At 45.6% G+C, this 25918-nt stretch overlaps 1 protein-coding gene across 6 annotated transcripts in view; it reads right to left on the bottom strand.

Annotated features, from left to right (window-relative positions):
* The window catches only part of Unc-115a (actin binding LIM protein Uncoordinated 115a), a 593933-nt gene that overhangs the window by 428511 nt on the left and 139504 nt on the right, over positions 1–25918 (bottom strand). Inside the window, exon 1 of one of the 6 annotated variants that reach the window (XM_075676602.1) lies at positions 11900–12030. The exons of the other annotated variants lie outside the window; for them this stretch is intronic. Coding sequence (XP_075532717.1) covers positions 11900–11931 — 32 coding nt within the window. The 5' untranslated portion in view covers positions 11932–12030. Of the gene's footprint in view, positions 1–11899; positions 12031–25918 lie in introns of those variants that run through there. 6 annotated transcript variants of the gene reach the window in all.

The following is a 25918-nucleotide window of genomic DNA, read 5'->3' as shown; positions in this document are numbered from 1 at the left end:
CCCGTTTGCCGGCAGTTGTAGCAAACTACTGGTTTCTTGGCCTCGAAAGCCTTTTTCTTTTGCTTTTCTGCCCTCTGTTCGGGTGACTCCTTTTCTCCTTCGCTGTCCTCGTCACTACTTTTCCCTGAATCTGATCTTTCCTTTGTTTTATACCGACTCGACTTTGACCATCGTTTTGGCTTGTCGGGTCTGTATTTATTCATCTCCTCCTTAGGAGCTTCGCTGCCTTCGTCCGCACGGCGAGTTACGTACTCCTCAGCCAGATCGGCTGCTCTCGAAACAGTGTCTACGCCTGGCCTATCCTGAACCCAATGCTTGATGTTTACTGGCAGCCGGCGGTAGAACTGTTCTAAGGCAACGCACTGCATTGTCTTTTCGGCATCGCCGAGTGCACCCTCTTCTCTGAGCGATTACTTCAGGTTTACCTCCAAAGTGTATGCAAAATCTGAATACGACTCACTTTTGGTCTTCTCGACTTCCCTGAATTTTCGCCTGAATGCTTCCGCTGATAATCTGTACTTTTTAAGCAGATTTGCTTTGACTTCATCGAAGTCCTCTGCTTCTTTCCCCATGCGGGCGATAATATCAGCTACCTCACATGGCAGTAACGTAAGCAAGCGTTGCGGCCACGTGTTTCTCGCGAATTTTGCCTTCTCACACGTCCACTAAAACTACCAGAAAAAGACCTATGTCCCATCCTACTGCGTAGAAGTCTGTCATTCTGCGCTCGCTTTCACGTGCCTCTGTGCTTTCAGAAGCTCAATCTCTAGGCGCTTCATTTCGAGTGCGTCGCGTGCAACACGGTCGCGCTCTTCTTTGGCCTCACGTGCGGCGTGCTCGCGCTTTTCTTTTTCCTCTAGGCGCTTACGCTCTTCTTTTTCCTCTAGGCGCTTACGCTCTTCTTTTTCCTCTAGGCGCTTACGCTCTTTTTCCTCTAGGCGCTTACGCTCTTCTTTTTCTTCTTTCTCGAGGCGCTTACGCTCTTCCTCTCTCTCGTTAATGCTCTCTAGGCATTCCGTCAGTTCCTCGTCGTCTGCCCCGGTCGCTTCGATCGCCTCAATGATCTCCGGCTTTCTCTTTGATTCGGCAATTTGGAGGCCCAACTCTTTGGCCAAGCTCAACAATTCCGGCTTCTTTAGTGCCTTCAAGTTCATGGCTGCCCTTAGTGCTGCTAAACCTTCACTCTATACAACCTTGACGTACTCAAACTTCCGTCAACGGTTTAAAGAAAAATCACTGCAATGTACTTTCCAAAAAATACGTAAAAGCCAAGTGATATCTCAGTGAAGAAAAGCCATGCACTCACCACATGCAGTCATGATCCAGACACCTTCCTTCCGAACGTTGTTGCCAGGACGAAGAGGCTACGATCTTGTAGTTGTCGTCCAAGTTGGGGTCTCCAGCATTCCGTATCCCAATCGCTGCCAGCCAGTTTGTTGCGTGCTCCAGGGTAGCGTACCGTACTGCTGCCGAGAAGTAGCGGCGCCTGCCTATCGAAGCTCGACCGACATTACTTATTGGGTAGCGTGGCGTTGTCGGCGGGCTACAGGCATCCGGTAGATCATGGTGACCAAGCAGGGGCGAGACAAGCAGGGGCGAAACTTGCACGGTTTATTCAAAGGTAGTTGAAAGAAAATAAGAAAAGCATGAAGTATGAAGCCTCAAGTCTCAAGTACATTTCGGAACCCCTTAAATAGGCTCTCTACAAGTGAGGGCGGGATCTTGCTTCCGTCGAATGTCACGTGACAGGCACGGAGAGAGGGCCCCCGTGGGCTCCGGCTCAGGGGGTAGGGTGAATGACCTCTCGCCACGTGGTGTCAGACGCCAACCCTAACAGCACATGCTCCATCATTAGTGGATTGACAGAAAAAAATTTGACACCATAACCTTGTTTACATGCATGCAACAGTGGGGGCTTCGGTTCACCTGTACACTTTTCCTGCATTCACCTTGCAGGCTCCTTAGCCAGTGGCAAGGACCAACGTCCTCATAAATGTTCACCTGCGGCACAGCGTCTGCTCGGCGTCTATACTTGGCATTTGCTCGCTACTATCATCACGTACCATGCCAGAGCAGGGGAGTAAATTATGCAGTGAACTATTAGGCCTTCACAGCGTTCTGCATCGTCAATGCATCACCAGTGCTAATGATGTGGCGCCATCTGCTAACTAGAAATCAAGCCAATTCTAAGGCTCAACGCCGTGTCTGTAGTCCTAGCAGCATGAAAACAAACAGCCAATCTCAAAAATTACAGCAGAACATACCTAATGCTTTGACTTCAGCTTGAGACAAGATTTAGTGATGACGGATTGTGCCATTTGATTCTTGCTGACAGGGCACAGAGCCAGTAAAAAGCGCGAATTCGGATAGAAGGGGGTGGTCAGCCCTGTATGGGCGCTGCCATGTTGCTATAGGTGATCATGGTTAGGGTGGCTATTATGGTTACTGGCGGTAACTGTCACTAATTTCCAGTATATGACGTGCATGTGCAAAGGCCATAACATGTCACGTATTGCTATATCGCATCCTGTAGCAAAAATAAAACTAGTGCAGCTAATCATCAGTCAGTTACACCCTGAATTATATACCGCTACACAAGGATATTGCCTGTGTGCGCCTCGTACATTTGGCAGAGCTCTGAGGTACTCGCGAGATAGAGTATATATTTGTCTGGAGAATATATATGGGCTCACGCTGCACTTCGACACGTAAAATCTGTCCTGCACCATCTGTGCATGCGTGAGGTGCAGAGGCATGAGCTTTCACATGCCAGCAAGCGAATGTGCAGTTTGGCCTTTACTATGCTCAGCAGGTTCACATTATTTTCAAAAAAACAGTCAACTTTTTGCATAAAGCTCTTACGACATTTTTTGTGCATGTACATAATTGTATAGCACCTAATTGGCCCCTGACACCTTCTGTTAGTTGCCATGGGACATGACCACAACTCCTGGAGGTACCTCAAGGGAGTTGACAGGTACTCTATGAAAAGGGCACAAAACAAACAAATACTTTTCACAAATTCACAGCACTTAGTTTTGTCTTTCCTGTCCCAATTCTTTCGTTGCTCTAACATGAATGAATGTTGGGTTAAACAAAGACGATATAAACGACATGGAATTACTGATTCGACTGAGGATTATTTCTAGAGCTGCAAACCAACTTTTCTGTATGGTATCTCCCACCCAAAAGCGTGCTCTCCAGGATGGCTCTAAGCCAGAGAAGAAAAGCCTCTGTTTGGTTCTCTGTGTCCAAAATTTGATGCTAAAACCATGAATGCTGATGAAAAAGATCACTTTCTTGTAGTCATCATTCTTCCATTACTGACAGTATCATGATGCAAGCACTCATTTAGAGTTGCTACTCTCAATGTCTGGACACTTGTCTATTATTTACTTGTTGCAAGTATAGCTTTCCTAGATGGTTCATGCATCCCATCTAGTTTATTATGCTTGGGAGTAAGCATGTGCCTGTAATTTTTTGTTAGCAATGAACCATTGGTATGGTGCTTGCAAAACAGAGCGCCCTCTGCAGCACCTAGTCCCCAAAACTGCAACGCCTCAGCAGTCAACAACATGCTTTGTTCTGCAAGTTACACAATATAAAAGGATGCAACAATCCCCCACTGTAATAAATGCATCTATTAGTTTACTTTAACGAAGCTAGACTCCCCTACAAAATTGACGAAACAACCATTTCATGGTGCATGCCCACTTGGAAATGGCCTTGGACACTGCCATGCATGGCATTAAAAGATGCAATCTCCTACACTGCATGGCAAGCATCCACCTTGATGCTGCGATCTGCAGTGCGAAGGTCAAGCATCCCCACTGCAAGTTACGCCTGGAGCAAGCTACAGAAAAGAGGAGGAAGAACGAACTGGGCTCGCGCTGTGAATCTGACCGGTCAGCACTGAAACCGTTGTTGTAAATATAATCTGTAAATAGTTTGTCATCTGGAGGAAGAACGAACTGGGCTCGTGCTGTGAGTCTGACCGGTCAGCGCTGCAACCATTGCTGTAAATATAATCTGTAAATAGTTTGTCATCTTACTGACTCGTCCTTTGCGTACGAATATCTACAGAGGTTCTACAGCTACCTTAATTCTACACAAGCAGGGAGATACCTATAGAGAAAGGGGTCAGACAGGGAGACAATTTCTCCAAAGCTATTCACTGCGTGCTTACAAGAATTCAAGCTATTAAACTGGGAAGGCTTAGGAGTAAAGATCGACGGCAAATATCTCAGCAACCTTAGGTTTGCCGATGACATTGTTCTATTCAACAACAATGCAGACGAGTTACAACAATTGACTGGAGACCTTAACAGAGAGAGTGTAAGGGTGGGGTTGAATATTAATATGCAGAAGATGAAGATAATGATAAATAGCCAGGCAAAGGAACAAGAGATCAGAATCGCCAGTTGGCCACTAGAGACTGTGAAGGAGTATGCTTACCTAGGTAAATTAATCACAGGGAACCCTGATCATGAGAAGGAAATTCACAGAAGAATAAAAATAGGTTCGATCGCATACGGAAGACATTGCCAGCTCCTGACTGGAAGCTTACCATTATTATTGAAAAGTAAGGTGAGCAATCAGTGCATTTTGCCAGTGCTGACATCTGGGGCAGAGACTTGAGAGCAAGTTAAGGACCGCGCAAAGAGCGATCGAACGAAGATTGCTAGGCATAACGTTAAGAGAGAGAAAGAGAGCGGTTTGGGGGGGGATCAGAGAGCGAACGGGTATAGACGATATTCTAATTGACATCAAGAGGAAAAAATGTAGCTGGGCAGGTCATGTAATGCACCGGTTAGATAATCGTTAAAAGCACTTTTTGTTGGGCTAGTTGGTAGCTATTCATTATAAAATATGAAGACGCCAAATCAACAGACACACACAAGAGAAGAAAACGGGACAGGGCACCAATCGCAACTGTTTTATTTACAGAACGCAGGCACATATATACTGTAGTCAACACATGCGCACAGAGCAAACATTCTTTCACGCATCTAATCAAACATTCATGACGCACCATGCTCAAGAAACCTAATCTCGGCCTTATATAATGATATCGAAGTATTGCTCAAGCACAAGCTGCCTTTCTTGCCTATGTGATAGGCTTCAACCAGTTCCCTTGCTCTAGTATCTTTACTTCGGGCAAGAATCCGCACATTTGAAAAACTTGGTTCACAAGAGCGTGAGGGACAGGTCCCGATGTGCTTAGGCAAATTGGGGCCCTCTTTGCCAATTTGGCGTCTTCATATTTTATAATAATAGATAACCGTTGGACCATTAGGGTTACAGAATGGGTACCAAGAGAAGGAAAACGCAATCGAGGACGACAAAACACTAGGTGGAGCGATGAAATTAGGAAATTCGCGGGTGCTAGTTGGAATCGGTTGGCGCAGGACAGGGGTAATTGGAGATCGCAGGGAGAGGCCTTCGTCCTGCAGTGGACATAAAACATGATGATGATGATGATGATGGAGGTGGTACGCCGTGGTGGTCCGGTGAACTATGCGGCATTGAGCAAGCAGAGCTTCAACCACCTGCAACAGAAACACACGGGCTCTATCACTCAGCAGCTCCCGAGGTGGGCCATGACGAAGAATGAAACGATGGAGCAGAAACGATGTCTACCAAGTTGACAATTCCAATTTCCCTGAGTTTTCCAGGTTTTCCCTGAGTGCCGTTGCACACTTTCCTGAGTGACGCAGAACTATGCTTCATGTCAAGACGGGCTGAAACCATATCGCCTGATGCTGTCACTCTCTAGTAAGCACATGAAAAAAATAAAAAAGCGACTTAATCCAATTTGAATACTAAGGAGTACTGTTTATGTTATTCAAAAAGAGAACAGAAGGTAGGGGTTAGTAAAATGCACAGCAAATAAAGTGCCTTCGAAAAAAATTGCAAATGAAGTCGGACATTCACAAATATGAATAAAAAGGAGATGCACATAGAAGCAAATATATTCGAATATGAGCTATTTCTATCAACTGATAGCAAGCTCATGCAGTGGTATGAGGCCCGAACTCTGTCACAATTGAGATTCTCTCTCAACAGCTCGTAAGTCAACCTCAACTGTCCTGACACACTCTCAGCCCGCGCACGATGCCCGAGTGTTGTGTTTCACTGCTTTAAAGAGTTTATTTTGGTTTGGATGAGGGACACGGGCATCTCGGCATCAGCCAAAATTTTGTTTCTTGAACTTGAAAGTCTTCAAAACGGCGGCAGCAAGCTTCCTTTCCCGTTTATTCCTCAATGCATACATCATTTCTGTTCTTGTCCTCCTTCTGCCACTCGTTCACCCCAAGGACTATTTGAAGCATCTTGGCCAGTTGAACAGTCCACGACCGATTTTTAGAACTCCCTAGGGGTCGGGAAAACGTTCGAAAAATCGGCCAGCTGGAAAAAAATAAATGCGTGTCATTTACTGCCCTTAGGGGCTCAAACTGCGACAGGTACGTTCGAAAACGCTCCGAAGGCCTGTCGGTACACATATTAGGCATATCGGCGCTCGTACTGTGACAGGAAATACAGGGTGCACGCGTGTATAATTAAGGAATGCGTACTGTGTTCCGTGCCAATAGCCCCTTCCCACGCTTGTTATGCTTCACTGCAATACTTCTGCGTATGCTTCACCATGTAACATTTCTGTACAGAGGCGAAGCTGACTTTCGGGAACCGGCATTATGCAACGCATCGTGTTTTCCAAGTTTCTAAGCCAATCGCGAGGACCACAAAGGTGGAGTTCGTGCCATTGCTGACAGCAGCTAAATCTTTCAATAAAAAACTCGGCATCCAACGGCAAGAAGCTTCATAGCGAACGTCGAAGCAGCTAGGCCTAGCGTTGCTGCAGTGGTGGCAACAGCTGCCAGCGGATCGACGTGCGAGAGTGCCGGTTCGAGGTGGCGAAGTAATCAAAACGACAGCAGTGGTACCTTTGATTGCCGTTTCGGACCCACGGTCACGGCAAAACGTCCGGAAAATCGGACGGCGAAGAGCTACTGCGTCCAAAATTTCACACGTTCTGATACGTTGACTCTATGGGTTACGTGGCGGTGCCGCGAAGCTGTCCGAATTATCGAGAACCCAGAAAGTCGGTCGTTGATTGCACACTGGCAACTCCTCCAGCCGACGACAGCGCGTCAAAGACGATTCATTATGATTCCTGTCCGTTGCTCGAGCCAGCATTACCGCGACTTTCGACCCTTTCAATAAAATTGGCGCTAATTTTCTCTGAGAGAGGCCCAAATACCCTGAGTTTTCCCTGACCTTTTCCAGACTACTCAAAATCCCTGCGAATTCCCGGTTTTCCCGGTTTTCCCGGTTGGTAGACACCCTGAGAAAGGATGCATGCAACGTCACTGGCGGTCGCTGCAGGTAGAGCAGTGGTTTCGGCATAGCGTGTAAGGTGATCAACTGCGACAATAATCCATCGTTTTCCAGCGGGAGTTAGTAGTAGCGGCCAGTACAGGTCAATTCCCACACAGTCGAAGGCACGAGCAGGGCACGGAAACGGCTGTAATAATCCGTGGGCCGGATGAGGCAGAGATTTGCGGCGTTGGCATTGCGGGCACGAGCGGAGAAACTTTTGGACAAAAGTAAACATTCCTCGCCAGTAGTAATGTTGCCGCAGGCGCTCATACGTCTTCAAAACGCCTGCGTGTGCACATTGTGGGTCAGTATGGAAAGACGCGCACATGTCGGAACGCAAAGTCCTAGGGATAACCAGGAGCCACTTGCGACCATCGGGCTGGTAGTTCCGTCGATACAAGAGTTTATCCCGGACAGCAAAATGGACAGCCTGGCGACGCAGCGAGCGGGAAATGGGAGATGCAGGCGAGCCAGAAAGGAGATCCAAAAGAGAGGCCACCCAAGGATCCTTGCGCTGTTCTGATGCGAAGGTGTCGATGTCGACCGAGGATACCGCCTTAATGGTGGAGAGGGAGGCCATGTCAGCTTGCAGCGGAGAGCGGGACAGAGCGTCAGCGTCAGTGTGCTTGCGACCTGAGCGGTATATGACGTGTATGTCATATTCTTGAATGCGCAGAGCCCAGCGGGCAAGGCGTCCAGACGGGTCTTTTAAAGAGGATAACCAACAAAGGGCGTGATGGTCAGTAACCACATTGAAAGGCCTACCGTATAAATAGGGGCGAAACTTCCAGAGTGCCCAAACGATGGCCAGGCATTCTTTTTCTGTGACACTGTAATTGCATTCCGCTTTGGTCAGCGCAGGACTGGTGTAAGCAACGACGTACTCGGAGTAGCCAGACTTGCGCTGCGCAAGGACAGCGCCAAGGCCAATACCACTGGCATTGGTATGCACTTCAGGTGGGGCGGTGGGGTCGTAGTGTCGCAGTATAGGCAGAGACGTCAGGAGACGGCGTAAGGTCACGAACGCGGTGAAGCATGCAGGAGACCAGGAGGATAGGTTGTTGGCGCCACTTAAGAGTTGTGTCAGAGGTGATATTATCGAGGCAAAATTGCGAACAAAGCGCCGGAAGTAAGAACAGAGGCCGAACAGAGGCAATATATATATGCATTGATACATGCATATTGAGTGTTTCTTGTGGTCGATGCATGCGGGCGCCCCGACGAAGATGAAGAATGCTCTCTGGCTCTCAAGATGGTGTATTATACCGCCGCAATGTACCCCTCGATGATCCTGCCCTACTCCTCGTCATTCCTAAGCACCTCCGGTCAGCTGTTCTCCAAGAACTTCAGGATTTACCAATGGCAGGTCACCTCGGTGTCTCTTGCACCTACGACCGGATTCGCCAACGCTTCTTTTGGCCAGGCCTTGCCCGCTCCGTCCGGAAATACATTGCGGCATGTGAAAAATGCCAGCGCCGAAAAACACCATCGACATTCCCTGCCAGCTGCCTTCAACTGCTCAACATTTCTTCGGAGCCGTTCTTTTGCATTGGCTTGGACTTACTAGGCCCTTTCCTTCTATCCACGTCTGGCAACAAGTGGGTCGCTGTGGTGACAGATTACGCCATGCGCTACGTCATCACCAGAGCACTTCCAACAAGCTGCGCCACAGATGACGATTTTCTCTTACATGACGCGATTCTGCAGCATGGTGCTCCACACCAACTGAAGTCATCGTTGACATCCAGCAGTCCTGCTCCACCAAGCACAAGCTGACTACGTCTTATGATCCACTGACCAATGGTCTCACTGAGCGTCTGAATCGTACCCAAACAGACGTGCTTGCAAAGTATGTCTTGTCCAACCATACTGATTGGGACCTTGCCCTGCCCTATGTCACTTTTGCATATAATTCTTTGCTGTCACGATACTGCCGGTTATTCCCCATTCTTTCTGCTGTTCGGCTGAGAACCCACATTGCCACTGGTCACATCCCTTCCATCCGCCACAGCAGAGACCAGCGAGTATGCACTAGACACCATCGCCAGGGCAGCCCAAGCACACGACATTGCCGGCGCTCGCCTCCTAGCCTCTGAAGAGAAGCAACACTTGAACGATCGCCAACACAGAGACGTCCACTTTTAGCCTGGGTCTCTGGTACTGTGATCCTCGACTCGTCCCGTTGGCCTGTCAGAAAACCTTCTGTCTCGGTACACAGGCCCATGTTGAGTGCTGCGGGCCGCGACTCCAGTTACCTACGAAATCACCCCAGTCAGTACCAGTGCCTCATCTGCCCTAAATTCCACTGACATTGTGCATGTCGCACGCCTCAAGCCATATTACTCATTATGCAAAATAGAAGTGAGGCGTGCAGACAGGACACAAGAGTAGAGAAGTAGACAACACAAACGCCAACTATCAACTGAAGGGAGCACTGAGGCGAAAAAAGAAAGAAGACACAAAACTCATCTGCGCATGCTCAGGAATGGTAACACCACGTGTCAATCGGGTACACGTGCCGGTCTACGCAAGAGATAACTGTTAAGGCACTTAATCTCTTCCTTACGTAAAGTAATCGAAGGCTGACTCACGCACGCACTTCGTAGATATGCCATGTCTCTACCATAAGACGCATATCTTCATTCTTGTGCCTGTACAATATCACGCATTTATCTAACTCTGGCGTGCAGTTACAATCTCTGCAATGTAGCGAAAGATTAGAAGGCGATCCACCGGTTAACGACCTTTTATGTTCCATTAGCCTCTGATTGATACACCATCCCGTTTGCCCTACGTAGAACTGGACACAGCTAAGGGGAATTTTATAAACCACACCCATACGACAGTGAGTAAAACAGTTGCTCTTATTGTGCTTCACTGGACAAATATCTGTTCGTTTTTTGCCTTTTATCCGCTCCTTTTTATTCTGTACGGCAGCGCATATCTTACCTAGCTTATTGGGAGCAGTGAAAGCAACATTAACATCATATCTACTAGCAACTTTTTTAAGCCTGTGCGACACTGAATGTACGGAATAGCCACTACTCTTTTTTTGATATTACTGCTTTCGGTAATCACGTCCGTCCCTCTCGAAACCAACTTCTTTAGGCGCTCAGCCACAGTGGCCACCACTACACTAGTATAACCTGCGTCTAATAGGCGCCGGACCTGCGCATTAAAACTGGCGCTCATTTTGTGCATGCACGATCTGGTGAGGGAAGACTTAAGGCACGACATGGCAATTCCGGTTTTTTTACTAATTTAGAATGCTTGGATTGGAAGTTTAGCAACGGCTTCGAACATCTTGAGGATTACTGCCAACAAACATGATTTCGTTCGAAGATCAAGGAAACGTCAAGAAACTGAATTATGCGTCGCTGAGGAAATTTCTTGGTAAACTTTAATCCTCCCCCACAAAGTTTAAATTGCTCACTCACTAAGGTAGCAGCGGAATCGAATTCTTCACTATTGCAGAAAATCAGGTAATCATCAACGTAACGAAATATCTTGATAACGCTATCACCTAAGGCTTTCTCTAAGCAGTTGTCAACCTTACTCAGGTAAATGTTGCTAAGAATAGGGGCAACCTTTGAGCCAATACAAATGCCTGATTTCTGCAGAAAAACGCCATGTCTCCACCCAATCAGCATTGACTTCAAGTACATAGAATTTCTAGAAAAGCTCCCATGGAAACACCGCATCTGTCAATAAAAGCCGACTCTTGCACTTGTTCTTTAATGCACTCATTTACGGAATTTAGCAACCCGTCATGCGGCAAAGAATAATACAGGTCTTCGATATCCCTACTAAAAGCTGTACAGTCACCAGGATTTTCCTCTCTCAAATACTGAACTAGTGCCTGAGAATTACGTAGGCAAAAGGGGTCTGAAAAAACTAGTGAAGCTAGGCAGTTCTGTAGGCAACTAGCGACACAGACCTGCCACGTCCCTTTCTCTGACACTATAGCACGAAAAGGAATTTCTTGTTTATGGGTCTTTGCCGAGAAAAACAGTTCTAAGGTGAGGGATTTAGCTTTCTTGACATTACAGACAAGCCTATCAAGATTATGTCTTGACAAGAGGTCAACCGCACATTGCTTAACTACCGAAGGCTTGAGTTTTACTGGTTGCAAATTCTTTTCTATGGCTGAAATCACTTTTTCTGAAAACATGTCATCTGGCATAATTACGAAATAACCTTCCTTGTCAGATATTACTGGTCTAAGTTTATGCTCCACAAGGTAATCAACTAACGGTCAAACAAGGTCAGGCGCCTTAAAGTGAGACTGATTGTTTAATGCTAGCAATGCAATCCGAAATACAGCGTGAGCGTTCTTCTTCCGGGACGAACCTGGTTATGCAGCGCGGTATGCTTAAAACGTCAACGGGTTTTATGTTAGGCTTAAAACAGTGCTTAGGACCTAAAGCAAGGGTTCTTCTATGGTTATCACTTACTATGGCGTCTCCAAGAACAAGTACGTTATTTGACGGTAAATTATTAGAAAGGTGATTCTTCTTACTTTGTTGAAACTCCGGAAGTTTCATCCTCCATAGGAAGTCCGCATGTTGCACGGCTAACTTATTCCACTCGGCGTAGGGGCGGTTCCAATGGCGACCGTCTCCCAGGGCCGCGCAATGGACCCTTAGACACTCCTGGTAGAACCTAACTTGGCGCCATGATTCAGTGGAAATAATAGCTCCAATCCTCCTGGCATGCCCAGTTGATGGTTGAAGAATGAAGATACGCGTCTTATGGTAGAGGCATGGCATATCTACAATGGTGGAAGTGCGTGTGCGAGTCAGCCTTCGATTACTTTACATAAGGAAGAGATTAAGTGCCTTAGCAGTTATCTCTCACATAGACCGGCACGTGTACCCGATTGACACGTGGTGTTGCCATTCCTGAGCATGCGCAGATGAGTTTTGTGTCTTCTTTCTTTTTTCGCCTCAGTGCTCCTTTCAGTTGATAGTTGGCGTTCGTGTTGTCTACTTCTCTACTCTTGTGTCCTGTTTGCACGCCTCACTTCTATTTTGCATAATGAATCCTTACCAACTAGCTCAGCTTTCTAAGCTCAGCTGTCGTTCTAAGCTCCATATTACTATCCGGTTATAGATACTTAGATGCCTCGGGGCAGTGCTTCTGCCGCCGGGGATAATGATACATGCATATTGCGTGTTTCTTGTGGCCGACATACGCGGGTGCCCCGACGAAGACGACAACGCTCTCTAGTTCTCAAGCTTTCGCTGAACTGGCCAGCGCTGCATTATCCTTTGTAAATAGTCTCTAGCCTTAATCCTTCGTTCGCGTAACAAAACATACTATATATATATATATATATATATATATATATATATAGAGAGAGAGAGAGAGAGAGAGAGAGAGATATGAAGGTGAAGGAGTGGATGTTGACGTGTCGACAGCACATTCAGTGGAACAACGGGGTAGGCAGAACACGTCCGCTGAGTTGCAACTATGAATGTGGCCACCTGCGCCGAGGCACCGCAGCGCCGCGTCACAGCAGAGCTTCAGTGCATACACCCTTCTTTAAAGTCTCAAATTTTGGGATCGGCACTGTCTACTCATTCAATTCTCATCATTTTCTTTTTTTTCCCTGAATGCTGGCAAGTCAGAGAGTGCACAAAAACCATGATATAGTGTCTTGGGACACTGAAATATTTTGAAATCCTGTCGAAGCCACCAGCAAGAATTCACATTTGTAAAGCTGCAACATTAGAATTTCGTAACTTTGGCTATAGTATAGATACAAACATCCAAATGCTAACCTGCAGTCTTTGAACATCCAGGAACATACCTGCTTGCTTTTAGTTATCTGGTTGCAGTTATTTTTTTGCGAATTGCATCCCAAATCTTTGAACACAAGAAGAATTGTTACTTTTTATTGACTTAGAAAAAAGCCTAATTGAATATTTGCAATCAGCACACAAGCTTAGAATTAAAAATTAAATTATGGGGTATTAAGTGCCAAAACCACGATTTGATTATGAGGCATGCTGTAGTGTGAAACTCCGGAAACTTGGACCACCTGGGGTTCTTCAACATGCACCTAAAGTTAAGTACACAGGTATTTTCACATTTTACTCCCATCGAAATGTGGCCACCGTGGCCGGGGTTCGATCCGGCGAACTCGTGCTTTGCAGCCGAACACAATGCACAAGACTGTGCGTCCTGAAAGTTTCATGTGTCTAGAGCAAACAACAAAAATGTTTGTTCTGGACGCCAGGTCCCCCATATTTAGTGCTGTTTGTGTTTCATAGTTTTCTTAAAAATTTTGGGCTGCAGGCAACATGCGGGCCTTGATATTTATTTATTTATTTATTTACTTATTTATTTTCAATACTGCTGCTCTCCTTCGAGAGCGTGGCAGTTGGGCAGTACAATAATTCAGCTGTACAATGCAAGGAAATCAAAGTACAGGTTATACAAAAAGTATAAAAATGACATAAGCAGTGCAAGTTATACATACTATACAAGTACATATCTCAACACCAAAAACATACACAACAAAAAAGAACCTTTTTTTTTTTTTGCAGAACTCAAGCCTAATGTATACTCTATGAAGTAAAGCAAGCAAATGTTTGTTTTCATCTTGGAAATGATTTATTTTGCTACACTTTCAGCCACACGGTTGCCACATATTGTGGGCTTGTATTCAATGGGCCGTAAAATATCTATTATTGGTCAGATAAAAAAAAAAGTGCTTGCTATCTTTCATTCCTTATGCTTTATGCTATCTAACCATGCCTTACAAGTAATTTTTTATTGTGTGTGATACCTTTATTGAGTATCCTGCAAATTGATGGCCTGGGTCTAGGCCGCACCGGGGGCAGCAGAGAGAGGGTACCCTGTCTCTTGGTAGCTTCCCGGGCTTGCTGGATGGCCCAAGGTTGGTTCTGGAGATCCAGCTCTAACTGTGCTCGATTTGTGGTAACGTGTGAAGTTGGTAAGCTAGGAGAAGTGACTGCAGTTATCGCCTTCTCTCAGCTAAGATGCGCAATGAAGACTGATTCGTCTGATGCAGCTGATTGCGAAATCGATTGTCGATTTCATGGCTGGTGGAGGCATGTTAAGTGGCTTACTCAAAACTAAACGCAACAAATTGCTTGCTGGTAATAGAATAACCTCTAAATTGTAATTGAACGTGAAAACACAAGTCATAATTACTCTTATCACAAAATGGTATATTTTAATATTTATACTACCTTTGATGCCGTAGTGGTGCTGCAAGCACAACACACTATCCGTAAATGCAAAGCAAAGCCCTATTCTAAAACACTTCAGTCCTGCATGCCCTAATGCTAATATCCTCACAGCTCTTTGGGGCCCCAAAGTTTTGAGGCCCCATTCAAAAACTCTCTATTGAGGAAAAGGAGCACGAGCTTTGGGGCTGAAGACAACACTCAGTGAGTGGCCTGCTGTAGACTCGTCATGTCAATCGTGTACTTACTGTAAATACATTTCCCGTCCCGCTTCTTTCCTCCACATACATATTGCTGTGTGTCCACATACTGCTGTGTGTGACAGAGCTCCAAAGCAGACGTAGCCTGGCCACTAATAATATGACGATCAACGGAGCCGGTGCAGGGACAGCTGCCATGCCAACAGAAGCAACTGCTACCACGATGCGGACAGTCATATTGTCTCGGCGACGCAACCCAGGAACGTTTTTCGGGGGGGCTGACAATCTTGACATCTATAAATGGCTCCAAATGTACAAGCACGTCCGCACCCATAATAGGTGGAAACAAACCGTTATGCTGGCAAACAATTTTCTACCTGAAAAGCACAGCATGTGTCTGGTTTCAAAACCACGAGGAAGAACCGACAAGCTGGGAACAATGCAAGCAAAAACTCCACGAGTTGTTCGGAAAACCTGTTGGCAGTCGGCGAGCTGCACAAAAGGAACTCTAGTCCCGTGTCCAGATGTCGACCGAAAAATGTGACATACATCCAGGACGCTCTCATCCTTTGCCACAAGGTTAAGGAGCAGATGTCAGGAGAAGCCAAAGTGAACCATATACTGACGAAAATAGTGCTGTGGAAACCTGCAAGGTGGAGAGAGGTAATTAATAACGGGAAAATTAGACATCCACCCGTTTGTAGCAATTGCTACAATGGACGAATTTTTCTTCGACTGCGAGGCTTTTCTTTTGAGGAATCCATGTGGGTTTCTTTTGTAGCAATTGCTACGAACGGGTGAATGTCTCATTTTCCCTTTATTATTGAACCACATACTGAAAGGCATAGTGGACGACGCTTTTAATTTTCTGGTATACAGGGTGTCCCAGCTAACTTTAGCCAGAGTTTAAAAATATGCCGATGCACTTTAAGACAACGACCGAATGGATGTTGCCGACTATTGTATAGAGTAAGTCACATAATTTTTTGTAATCTGTTTAACTGCATAATTAGTCAATATTAATTAACGAACTTCGAAAACAACTAAGTTAGGCAAGAAATTCAAATGAGAAAGTTGTAGAGCACTTTGCAAAACATCCGATTAAACAGTTTCGAACATTTTATCTACTATTAGGCATTAGTGTTTTTCCACTTACTGTAGATGCCCACGAAATACAAAAAATACCACGCGACATGTCTGCTTGCACGCCGCGATTTCAGCACTCCCGAACTCTCCACATACACACCAACATAGCATTTAGCCGGGTATGCTGCCGCTGTGCCTGCTTATCGCTATCACAAACCACCGCGAATGAAGCTCATCGGTGGCGTAAATCGCACAGCGAACGCCTGCGTCACTGCCCTGTCGCGTATTAAGCGGCAGCACACCCTGCTAGATGTTTTGTTATGTTTGTACGAGAAATGTTCGGGAGTGCTGCAATAACGACGCGCAAATAGGCAAGTCACACTTTTTTTTTTTACTTTGCGGTCACATTTGAAGTGGAAAACATTAATACTTCATAGATAGAAAGATAGAAACTGTTCAATCGGACATTTTGCAAAGGGCTCTACAACTTTATAATTAGAATTTTTCACCGAACTATGTTGCTTCTGAAGTTGGTTAATTAATATAGACTAATTATGCAATTAGGCAGAACACAAAAAAGGTCCGACTTACTCCATACAATAGTCAGAAACATGCATTTGCTCAGTAGAACAAAAATGACCGCATAGCGTCCTTCCTTCTCAGTGCTAAGCGATCACATTTTTGGTCTAATGAGCAATATGAACTGACTGGCCAAGCAACTTGTACTTCTGAACATGCATTTGGTTACATCGCCTTAGAGTGCATCAGCATGTTTTTAAACTCTGGCTAAAGTTAGCTGGGACAATCTGTATAACAATTTTTCCACCATCGCAGACGTCGTTAATGAACACCAGCTGAGTATTCAAAATACGGGCGTTTCGTCGTCGTGCAAGGACCTTTACTCTGTGCATCAGCTGCCAACATCTAAGAGCCTCGTTCGCCACGAGATCGAAGCGGCGGCACCAGTTGGCTTCCCAGCCTATTCTAACGATTCTCAACCAACTATTTCCCTTGTGTCGTGTGCGAAGAGTTGGCAAACCTTGGAATTCAGTCTGTCTGTCCTGTCAATCAATCGAACACCTACACCTTTCCTACGATTCCTTCGCAACACCAGTACCCCCCTCGGCTTTTTGACATATCTGCGGAATGGCGAACATCCAATGACCAGCCAATTTGTTGCAACTGCAGATACATTGGCCACATTTCCAGTCACTGCCACAATACCTGGATGGCATCTCAATCTGTGTTCCCACCTTACTGTCGCTCACCAGGTACTTGTCCACCAGTGGAAGGTTCACCCTTTCCACTTATACAAACTTTTTCTGGGACACAAGTCACTCAATCTACCACATCAATACAATCTAGCTCTCATTTTTTTTATACTATTGAAAGAAGTCATTCCCTAGTTCCTGGTGTTTCAAACGGGACAGCCAAAATTTGCATTAAAAACCCTGATGAAGTCGTGTCATCATGCTATGTTTGCTAGTTTTTAAAGGCAAAGCAAGCAGTTGTCCAAAGCAGGATATTCGATACCAGTGCAGGTGCCTGTGACAAAATGTTTGCTAAAAGATTCTTGGAAGCCCAAATGGCAGGAGAGCGACGTAGCGGCCGCTGGTAGGAAAACCAGTGTGATGCCGTATATTCATGTTTCCCACCATTTGAAGAAGGTTGCCCAGGCAGTGGACATCCGAGTCGTTTTCTCTGCTCCTGATAAGCTGGGCAAGCTGGGCAAGCTTTGCAAACTTACTAACCCTAAGAAGGAAAAGCAACCAGTGTGAAAAGACATGTGAACATGTTGATTGCACTGGAGCTGTGGTATACAATTGCCCTTGTCATGCAACGATGTCTACATTGGACAGGCCGGAAGGTGTATCAACGATCGCTTGCACGAGCATAGTTACAATGTTACCAACAAAATCTCATCAAGTGGGTTCCTTGCCATGCAATACAAGACTTGTTTGTGGATGCAAACCAGTTTTTTAAAAACTGCATCATCATAGGACGCAGTCACAATCAACTGACGCACGAGATTATTGAGGCCGATGCCATCATAAAATGCGTTAAGTTGTGCGTGAGTACACCCTCCTTATAAAGATCTTTATAAGGCAATGAACTTGACTTTCTAAAGAAGTTGGCACGTGCTCAGTGAACTGCAGTCATGTGCTCTTGTGAGGTTGCTGTTTCGACTGTTTTTGTCACGTGTGCTATGGGCAGCCCATATATGCAATAGGGTCATGGAATAAAACCAGTTGGAAGTTTATGCTCATCCCATCACCTGTCCTTTTCTTTCACACTCAAACCAAGTTGCCCTAAAGCAAGACAATAATACCAAGGAATCTCATATCTTGGAGAGCTTGCTGTCAAACATGCAATTCAAGCCAGCATCTTAAATGCGCAAACAAAGCATTGTATCCCTACTGCAGATGTGGAATTCGTGGAAATAAACTGTCGCCAGTTAGCTTTGCTTTACAGCAAAGCTGTATATGGCCAGCCGATTCGTCCGTCTGTCGCCTGTATGCTGAAAACTTTTCCAGCATAACCCTATGCACATGCAGGGAAAAAAAAAAAGAAAAGAAAGAGGCGCCCGATTGGCTGTGCTAGTAGTGACGTCATTGCTCTCCGTCGCAGCCGAGCATGCACGCAGCAGTTTCTCTCTGGCTCCGAAATGGGTAGGCCAGGCGCCATACATTCTCCTGAGGAGCAAGGCAGCTTTCGATCAGCAACGTTTCGAGCAGAACCGGGAGCGAGCTTACCTACGCCATGCCAATGCTGCAGCCCGGGCACAAGAACAGGCTCATGCAGCCAAGCGCAAGCAGCAACTGCGTACCGAGGATGCGGCAGCCTACAAAGCCGTCATTTAATGAACAGTCGGGATTAACCCAGAGATAACCACTGGGGCTGCATGTCTCAGCTTTGCTGGTTAACCATCTATACAGAGTGCTTGGGCAGTGATTTTTTTTTTTTACGGAGAAGCTCTATATGGTTACCCGGGCAAATTTTCTGCTACCATGCGTGTACACAATCGCATTGACAAAGAAAAATTTTCCATCTCCAGAGCTAGCATAAAATAGTCTAGTCTTGTAGGTTCATTAGCATAAGTACCAAAACCTACAATGGATGACCCACTGTTCCTCCTAGTGTGCTCGTCACAAGTGTCAAGTCGAATTATTGATGACCCATTGTTCTCAGCGCCGCCATCGCTATAGCAGCAGTGTCCGTGTAAAGCCCGTAATAAATGTACACATATGAATCGTCCTATGTGTGTTCGTATACAGGGTGTTTCAGCGAACACTTTCAAAAATCTTGAAAAGTTGCCTGTGGCAGATATCAAAGTTCTAGTTCATGAGCTGGTCTACTTGAAGCGGCAGACAATACTTGAAAAAAAAATTTAGATGCAAAATTGATTAATCAATAAAAATTCACTCATTAAGTTTTGAACTGATTACCTTATGGCCCATATTGCAATTTACAAATTCTAGCCGTGCAGTTCGCAAGGCGGATCCACTTGAAACGAATTCTCAATATGACACCAGTTTCGAGATACTAATTCCCGAACTTTGCGGAGAAATGCATTAGCGTTCCAGTTAAGTTGTTAACCAAACATCGTTTCATGCACTGAAGCACACAAGTAATTGGAACGCCAATGCATTTCTCCGCAAAGTTCAGGAATTTATATCTCAAAAGTGGTGTCATCCTGAGAATTCGTTCCAAGTGGATCTACCTTGTGGAGTCCACTGCTAGAATTTGTAAATTGCAACATGGGTCATAAGATAACTAGCCAAAAAGTTAATTAGTGAATTCATGTTAATTAGTCAATTTTGCATTTCAATTTTTTGTGCAGCTAGTGCCCGCCGCTTCGAGTGGACCGGCTCATAAACTAGAATTGAGCTATCTGCCACCTTTTTTAGGAAACCTTTAAAAAATTTTGAAAGTGTTCACTGAAACATCCTGTATAGAATGATGTCAGTGTCACCTAGCGATCTTATCGGCAGTTCTTGAGCGGTTCCATGAGGTGGACTCTATCGTGCGCATGGAAGAGGAGCAACATGTCCTACAGCAATGACGGGAGCGACAGTGAAAATGGGCGTGCCAGCAGCGAAAAGCTGCGAAGGCCGATGGTGAATCGGTCGATGAGCCTGGCCCGCCGTGTGGCCCGACTGACAAAGACCCGCAGTCAAGAATGGCAGCCTGAGCAGAACCGGGAATGTCAGTGCCGCCGGCGGGACGCCGCTAAGGCTCGTCGTAGCAATCCCCTATCCGGCGACAATCCGCAGCATGCCTGTGACGAGCGGGCACTCGAACAGAACCGGGAACGTGAGTGGCAGCAAAGCAGCACTGGTGAGACACAGGCTTTATTTGCACACGCACGCACGCACACACACACACACACACACACACACACACACACACACACACACACACACACACACACACACACACACACACACACACACACACACACACACACACACACACACACACACACACACACACACACACACACATATATATATATATATTATGGGCATGTTCATATAAGAACTGTAATCAAGATCCCATGACCATTTCTTGTTTTTGTTTTTTTTCAAATAAATTTTTATATGTGATGGGTAAATGTGTCCAAAGGAATGAACCTTAGTTTTGCAAGAAACTTCGTAGTTTTCTCGGAAAAAAATCGTATGTCACAAAGGTGGAGAATGTCGTTTTTGTCACTTTGCAAATTTGCAAATTTGGAGCCTCACTGCATGCACAATACATTTCTTCCGCACATAAGTATGTTTTCGTTACGTCTTTGCAACTTGTACTATACGAACAAATAATAAACATTTTCTTGCTGTGTCAATCTTCTAAATAAAAAATCGCACACTTCGCTTCCGGAGCTGTGCGGTGTAAACAAGGCACTTTTCAGGGCAAGATGCATAAAGATCTCCACACTGAATCTTTTTCTCAATATTTTTCAGCTACTTTTACTCACTTTAGGCAAGTTTTGCAGCTCTACACTCGACAGACATTTTTCAATATGGCCTCAAAATTGGCCAAGTTCAAAAACGTCAAAGAAGTGACAACTTTGACTTGGATTTAAAAAAAAAACATCGAATTTCATTAAAATTTGCCTGAATAATCTTCAATACTCAATAATTATAAGGCACGAAAACAGAGTTCCTTATATTGTTTTAAAGTATGAAAATAAATACAAAACAGACTTCATGATTTCAAGCCCTACGACTGCTGAGAAATCCCTCTTAGGATGTGCAATCATGAGAAGATGGATTTAGTATTGGTCTTTTGTGGGTAAATTTTAAACGCTACAGTTGCTGAGTTCATAAGTGTAATCTGTAACTTTTTTTCTTTTACAATCAAAGGTCTAAATCTTACAATCAAAGGTCGCTTTGGTAATCTTCTAACAGTGGGACTTCAATTATTGTAAGCATATATTAACACATTATTTTGGAGTGACATGTGCTTAGTGGTAGTTTATGCAAACATTTAATGCACCAGTCGCTACTGTCAAGATGCCTTTAACGAGCTGCAAACGCTCCAGGGATGACGTGACCCTGAATTTCATAGCACCATGTGTGCCGCCACTGCACCTAGGCTTTAGCCGCCACTATCATCTTGCCATCGCTATGCACCCAATGCCTGGCAGTTATGCCTCAGGCTTCGACCTTTGACCGAGACAGCCCCCATGAGCGGATGTTATTCGGATCTCGAGTTTCGCGTGTCGTTTTGCAGGCTTGGTAGATGGTGGGGTCGTTTTCTGTACTTGTGTGTTTTCTATGTGCTGGAGGGCTTTCTCGACAAGCATACTTGGTATCTCAGTCTCAGCTCGTACGGAACCAGCGTCAGTGTCGACGGCGGGCAGCCTGTGTTAAAAATCTGTCCATCTGTCCATTTTTTTTGGGGGGGGGAAAGCAGCCCTGGGCCCTGCATCCGTCACCTGCTCTTCTGTCCCACGATAATCTTCGGAAGTGGTTAGCTTTTGCATTCATGAAGAGATTTCTGCAGCGAACGTTTTGTGCTAACTACTCAAAAAGGCATAGACAGAGGATTGAAAAAGAATGCAATTTTCGCAGTGTGAAGACACTCAATGTCGCTGCTCTCAAAAAAGTCCTATTTCCCGAAGAAGCTCTCCGAGTACGAGAAAGTGACTTCATCTGTCACAATTGTTACCATCGGTTCAAGGAAGACAGATAATATGCAGGCAGAGTCAACCGAAACATTCGAAGAATTCCGCCTTGGGGAAGAAATCGTAGAAAATTTAAACTCCCAGTGCGAGCCTTACCTCCGAAATGTAATGCCCTCATGTAATGTCTCAACAGAGACCTTTGAGGAAATGAATAAATAAATCTCGCCCCTAAAGCCACTGAGCGCTTTAAAAAACGCCTCAGACTTTCCTGTGCAAAGCGAAAGCAGGAAGAGGTGTCAAGAGCTATGGTGACAAAAATCCGATCAGGGATACACGCAGCATATAATATCCCAGAGACTTCGCATGCGTCACAAGAAAAGTGTGCGCAATGCAGCAGCTAGGAAGACAACCAACATGCTGCCTACAATAGGTGTACGTCCTTTCAAGAGTGTTGCCAGCTGCTGACACTGCTACCACGCAACCTAACCGTGGAATATGTGCAGGAAGTTATTCCAGAGGCAACAAGGTACATTGTCCAAAAATCGAAGAACATGGTGGATGAAGAAGGCGTATGGTCAACACAGGAGAGATATACAAGATGTAAACTACAACACGAAGACATTACCACCATTTTAGAATATTACACCATGGATGAACTCGATTGCTCTAGACAGACACCAAACAAAAAGGATGTTGTGAGAAGTGAAAAGGAGGGAGAGAAGGAATGTGTACCTAAACGCTTCATGACGCGGTCCTTGTGAGAAGTATTCCGCCTCTACAAGTAAGCTCACCCGGCCTCCCAGGTTGGCCTCACAAAATTCATATCGTTGCACCATAAGTGGGTGAAATGCTCGCCATAGTGGCAAGTGTGTGTTTGCGTGTGTTGCGCAAACTTTCAGTTGTGCCTCGTGGGACTGCAGAACGCCTCCAGAAGGTTGCTTTCTCCCGGTGATATGCAGAGTCCTGCGTATGCCAGGAACCTACTGCGTCATGTTTCCTCAGGAATTGAGCACTGTCCACAAGATGGCATTTTCACTTTGGAAAATTTCGAAATGAGCAGCGAGGATGAGGTATTGATTGCTTCATGGGAATACGGTGCGCTAGTTAAAAAAAACTGACCACTTCATCATTTATGGGGGGACGTGGCTTTGAAGATCAACTTCCTTATTCATTCATGGATTTTGATGAAAATTGGCACAAACGTTTAGAATGCCTCCCTGATGCTTCCATAAAAGTTTCAGAGCGATATCTTGAAAACATTTTATTCAATTTTATTGAGCAGAATTTTTCTCCCTCTAACTTTCTGGAGAGCCTGGGGAACTTAAAAAATGTGATAGAAGGCTTGTTAAGTATTCACTGCATAGCTAAATGCGTGGTAAAGGTCGTGACAGTCTTGCATTTTTTTTTTCGCAACACAAGTTTTTTGGAGTACCATATTTTATGTTACCTTCGCCTCAAGCACACTTTCGGGGTAGATGAATAGCCATATCGTAAACTTACAAAGGGTCATGATAAGAAAGTGAGAATGTCGCGACCTGCACTGTAGCCCAAGGAATGTGACAAAAAAAAAAACGGTGTCAAAATATGTTAAACGGTAACAAAGAAATCAGCTCCAGAAACTGAGCAGAAAGGCAGAAAAACAGTTTTGAGAAAACGGCTCTCAAAGTTTCACCTTCTCCTCAGTTCTCTAAAAGGCACCAAATTTGTAGTCTTTGGGGTGTTTTGTGATGTGGGGCTTCTTGTACATATGGCCTCTAGTCTGGTGTGCTTCCCCCCCCCCTTTTTTCTTTTTATAGGGCATTCTTTGCTGTTGCTGCTCTACAAAGAGCATGGTGCCTAAGTTTCAAACCAATTAATGTGCAGAACTCTGTGTGGGCATGAATATAGTTCCAGCTTACATTCAGGCAGCCTGTACCCACAGCGTGCCCGATTGATAGCAACCTCCAGTACAATCAGTGAGGCATTTTTTTTTTCTTTTCGTAGAATTGACCATGTTACTGAATAAAGGCTCTGGGTGTCAGCAGCCTCCTAAGTCATCTTTACTTGACAATGGCTGTAGAACTTAGGATAAGAGAGCCAGGGATAGATTTGCAGCTGCTAGGTGCTTTCCAGAATTGTACTTTTGTATGATGCCTCAATCACTTCTGCAGCCAGGCGTCTGTGCTAGCCCAAGGGGCCTAGTGAACAGAGCTCATGATGAGGTTCCCTTTATGACGGAGTGGTATGATAGATATTGTTAGGAGCTATCGTGACAATATGATAATAGAGTGAACGCGCAATATGCTAAGTTGCGGGTCCGAGGTGCCGATATGCGAAATGCCTAGCCGCAGATACAAGGAGCCGACGCGCGATATGCTTAGTCGCGCAGTTCAAGGTGCCGACGCGCGATGCACCTAGTCGCGAAGTCCGCGGTGCCGACACGCGAAATGCCTAGTAGCGGGCTCGTGGAGTCGACACTCGACGCGCTTATTCACACAGTGCGAAATGCCGACGCGCGAAATGCCTAGTCACGGACTCAGGGAGTCAATACTCGATGTGATTACTCGCGCAGTCCGAGGTGCCGATGCACAAAATGCTTAGGCGAGGGTCCGAGATGTCCGCGCCTCATGTGCTTTATCGCCGAGTAGGAGACTCCCTAGGCACGAAATGCTTAGCCGCGTGCCCGAGGACTGCGTGCGCGATGTGCTTCTTCACGAATTCTGAAACACAGAGTGCTGAAAGGCAGAGCTGCATGTCCGAGGATTCCGCGCGTGAGCCTTGGTCATGAAATTGGCGTCGCCGATGCTCGGAATGCTTAGCCGCGAGTGTGAAACGTCCACAAGCATAGGGATCGGCCACGCTACAGCGATGTCCACGTAGCGCCCGTTTTGACTCGTCGAGATTGCGGCGAGTGGAGATGTCCAGACTCGCGACGTGCAAAGAGCCGAGCAGACGACGCGAGCGCCGGACCAATGGCGAGCCGCGCTGGAGTCACGTGGCAGGCACGGCCAATCGCAGACTCCGGCACGGCCTTCAATCATTTGCTTTTTGTGCGCTTGTTTCTGTATGGAGGAGATAGCTGAAGAAGCAAATTTAAAGACGGGAGAAATGCGCTTCCTACGAGACCAAGATGGCGGCGCTCGGTCACGCCGTTCCGAAGATATTGTGGCTTGAAAAACGCTGTTTCTTGATTTCCGCGAGATTTTTCGCCACCTTGGCTGATAAAACAATTTTTTAGAGCACTTCTAAGTGGTTTAAAGTGATATTTGGATTTCAGATAGAAAAAGGGTTATGGAAACTGAAAATGTGATTTTCAAAAAATCAATTTTTTTTTGGCAATTTTTCGCGAGTCGAAAGCCGCGTCCCCGCTTAAGAATTTTTAAGAATGACCATGAAATGGATTCCCCACAACTATATCAGATCTGTGCAAGCAAAAGTAATACATGAAGAAAAACACAGCTGCGAGAGAGGTGCAACTGTTTTGCATTTTGATTTCGCTGAAAACTGGACAGTTGTGCTTAGACACGCAGTACAAGCATACCATTGGCAGAAAAAGCAAGTCACCGTGTTTACCTGCGTTGTCACATCAAGAGAATTGACTTGGAACTACGCCGTTATTTCCGACAATATGTCTCATGATTCAGCTCATGCATGCTTGGCTCTGTCGAAAATCAAAGCACACCTCGAAGACAACACGCCAATCTACACCAAGATAACATATGTGAGCGACGGGGCTCCTGCTTACTTCAAGAATAAATATAAGTTTCATGAGCTGCAACGCAGTGAATGTCAAGAGACGAAATGGATGTTTTCGGCCACTGGACATGGCAAAAATGCTTGCGACGGCGTTGGTGGGCCTGTGAAACATCGAGCATCACACCACAACTTGCGGAAGCCGGCAAGTGAGGCCATACAAACAGCCAGTGGCT

The sequence above is a fragment of the Dermacentor variabilis genome, unplaced genomic scaffold (genome assembly GCF_050947875.1).
Source record: "Dermacentor variabilis isolate Ectoservices unplaced genomic scaffold, ASM5094787v1 scaffold_12, whole genome shotgun sequence".
Taxonomy (NCBI): Eukaryota; Metazoa; Arthropoda; class Arachnida; order Ixodida; family Ixodidae; genus Dermacentor; species Dermacentor variabilis.
This window is presented reverse-complemented; position numbering and strand designations above follow the sequence as displayed.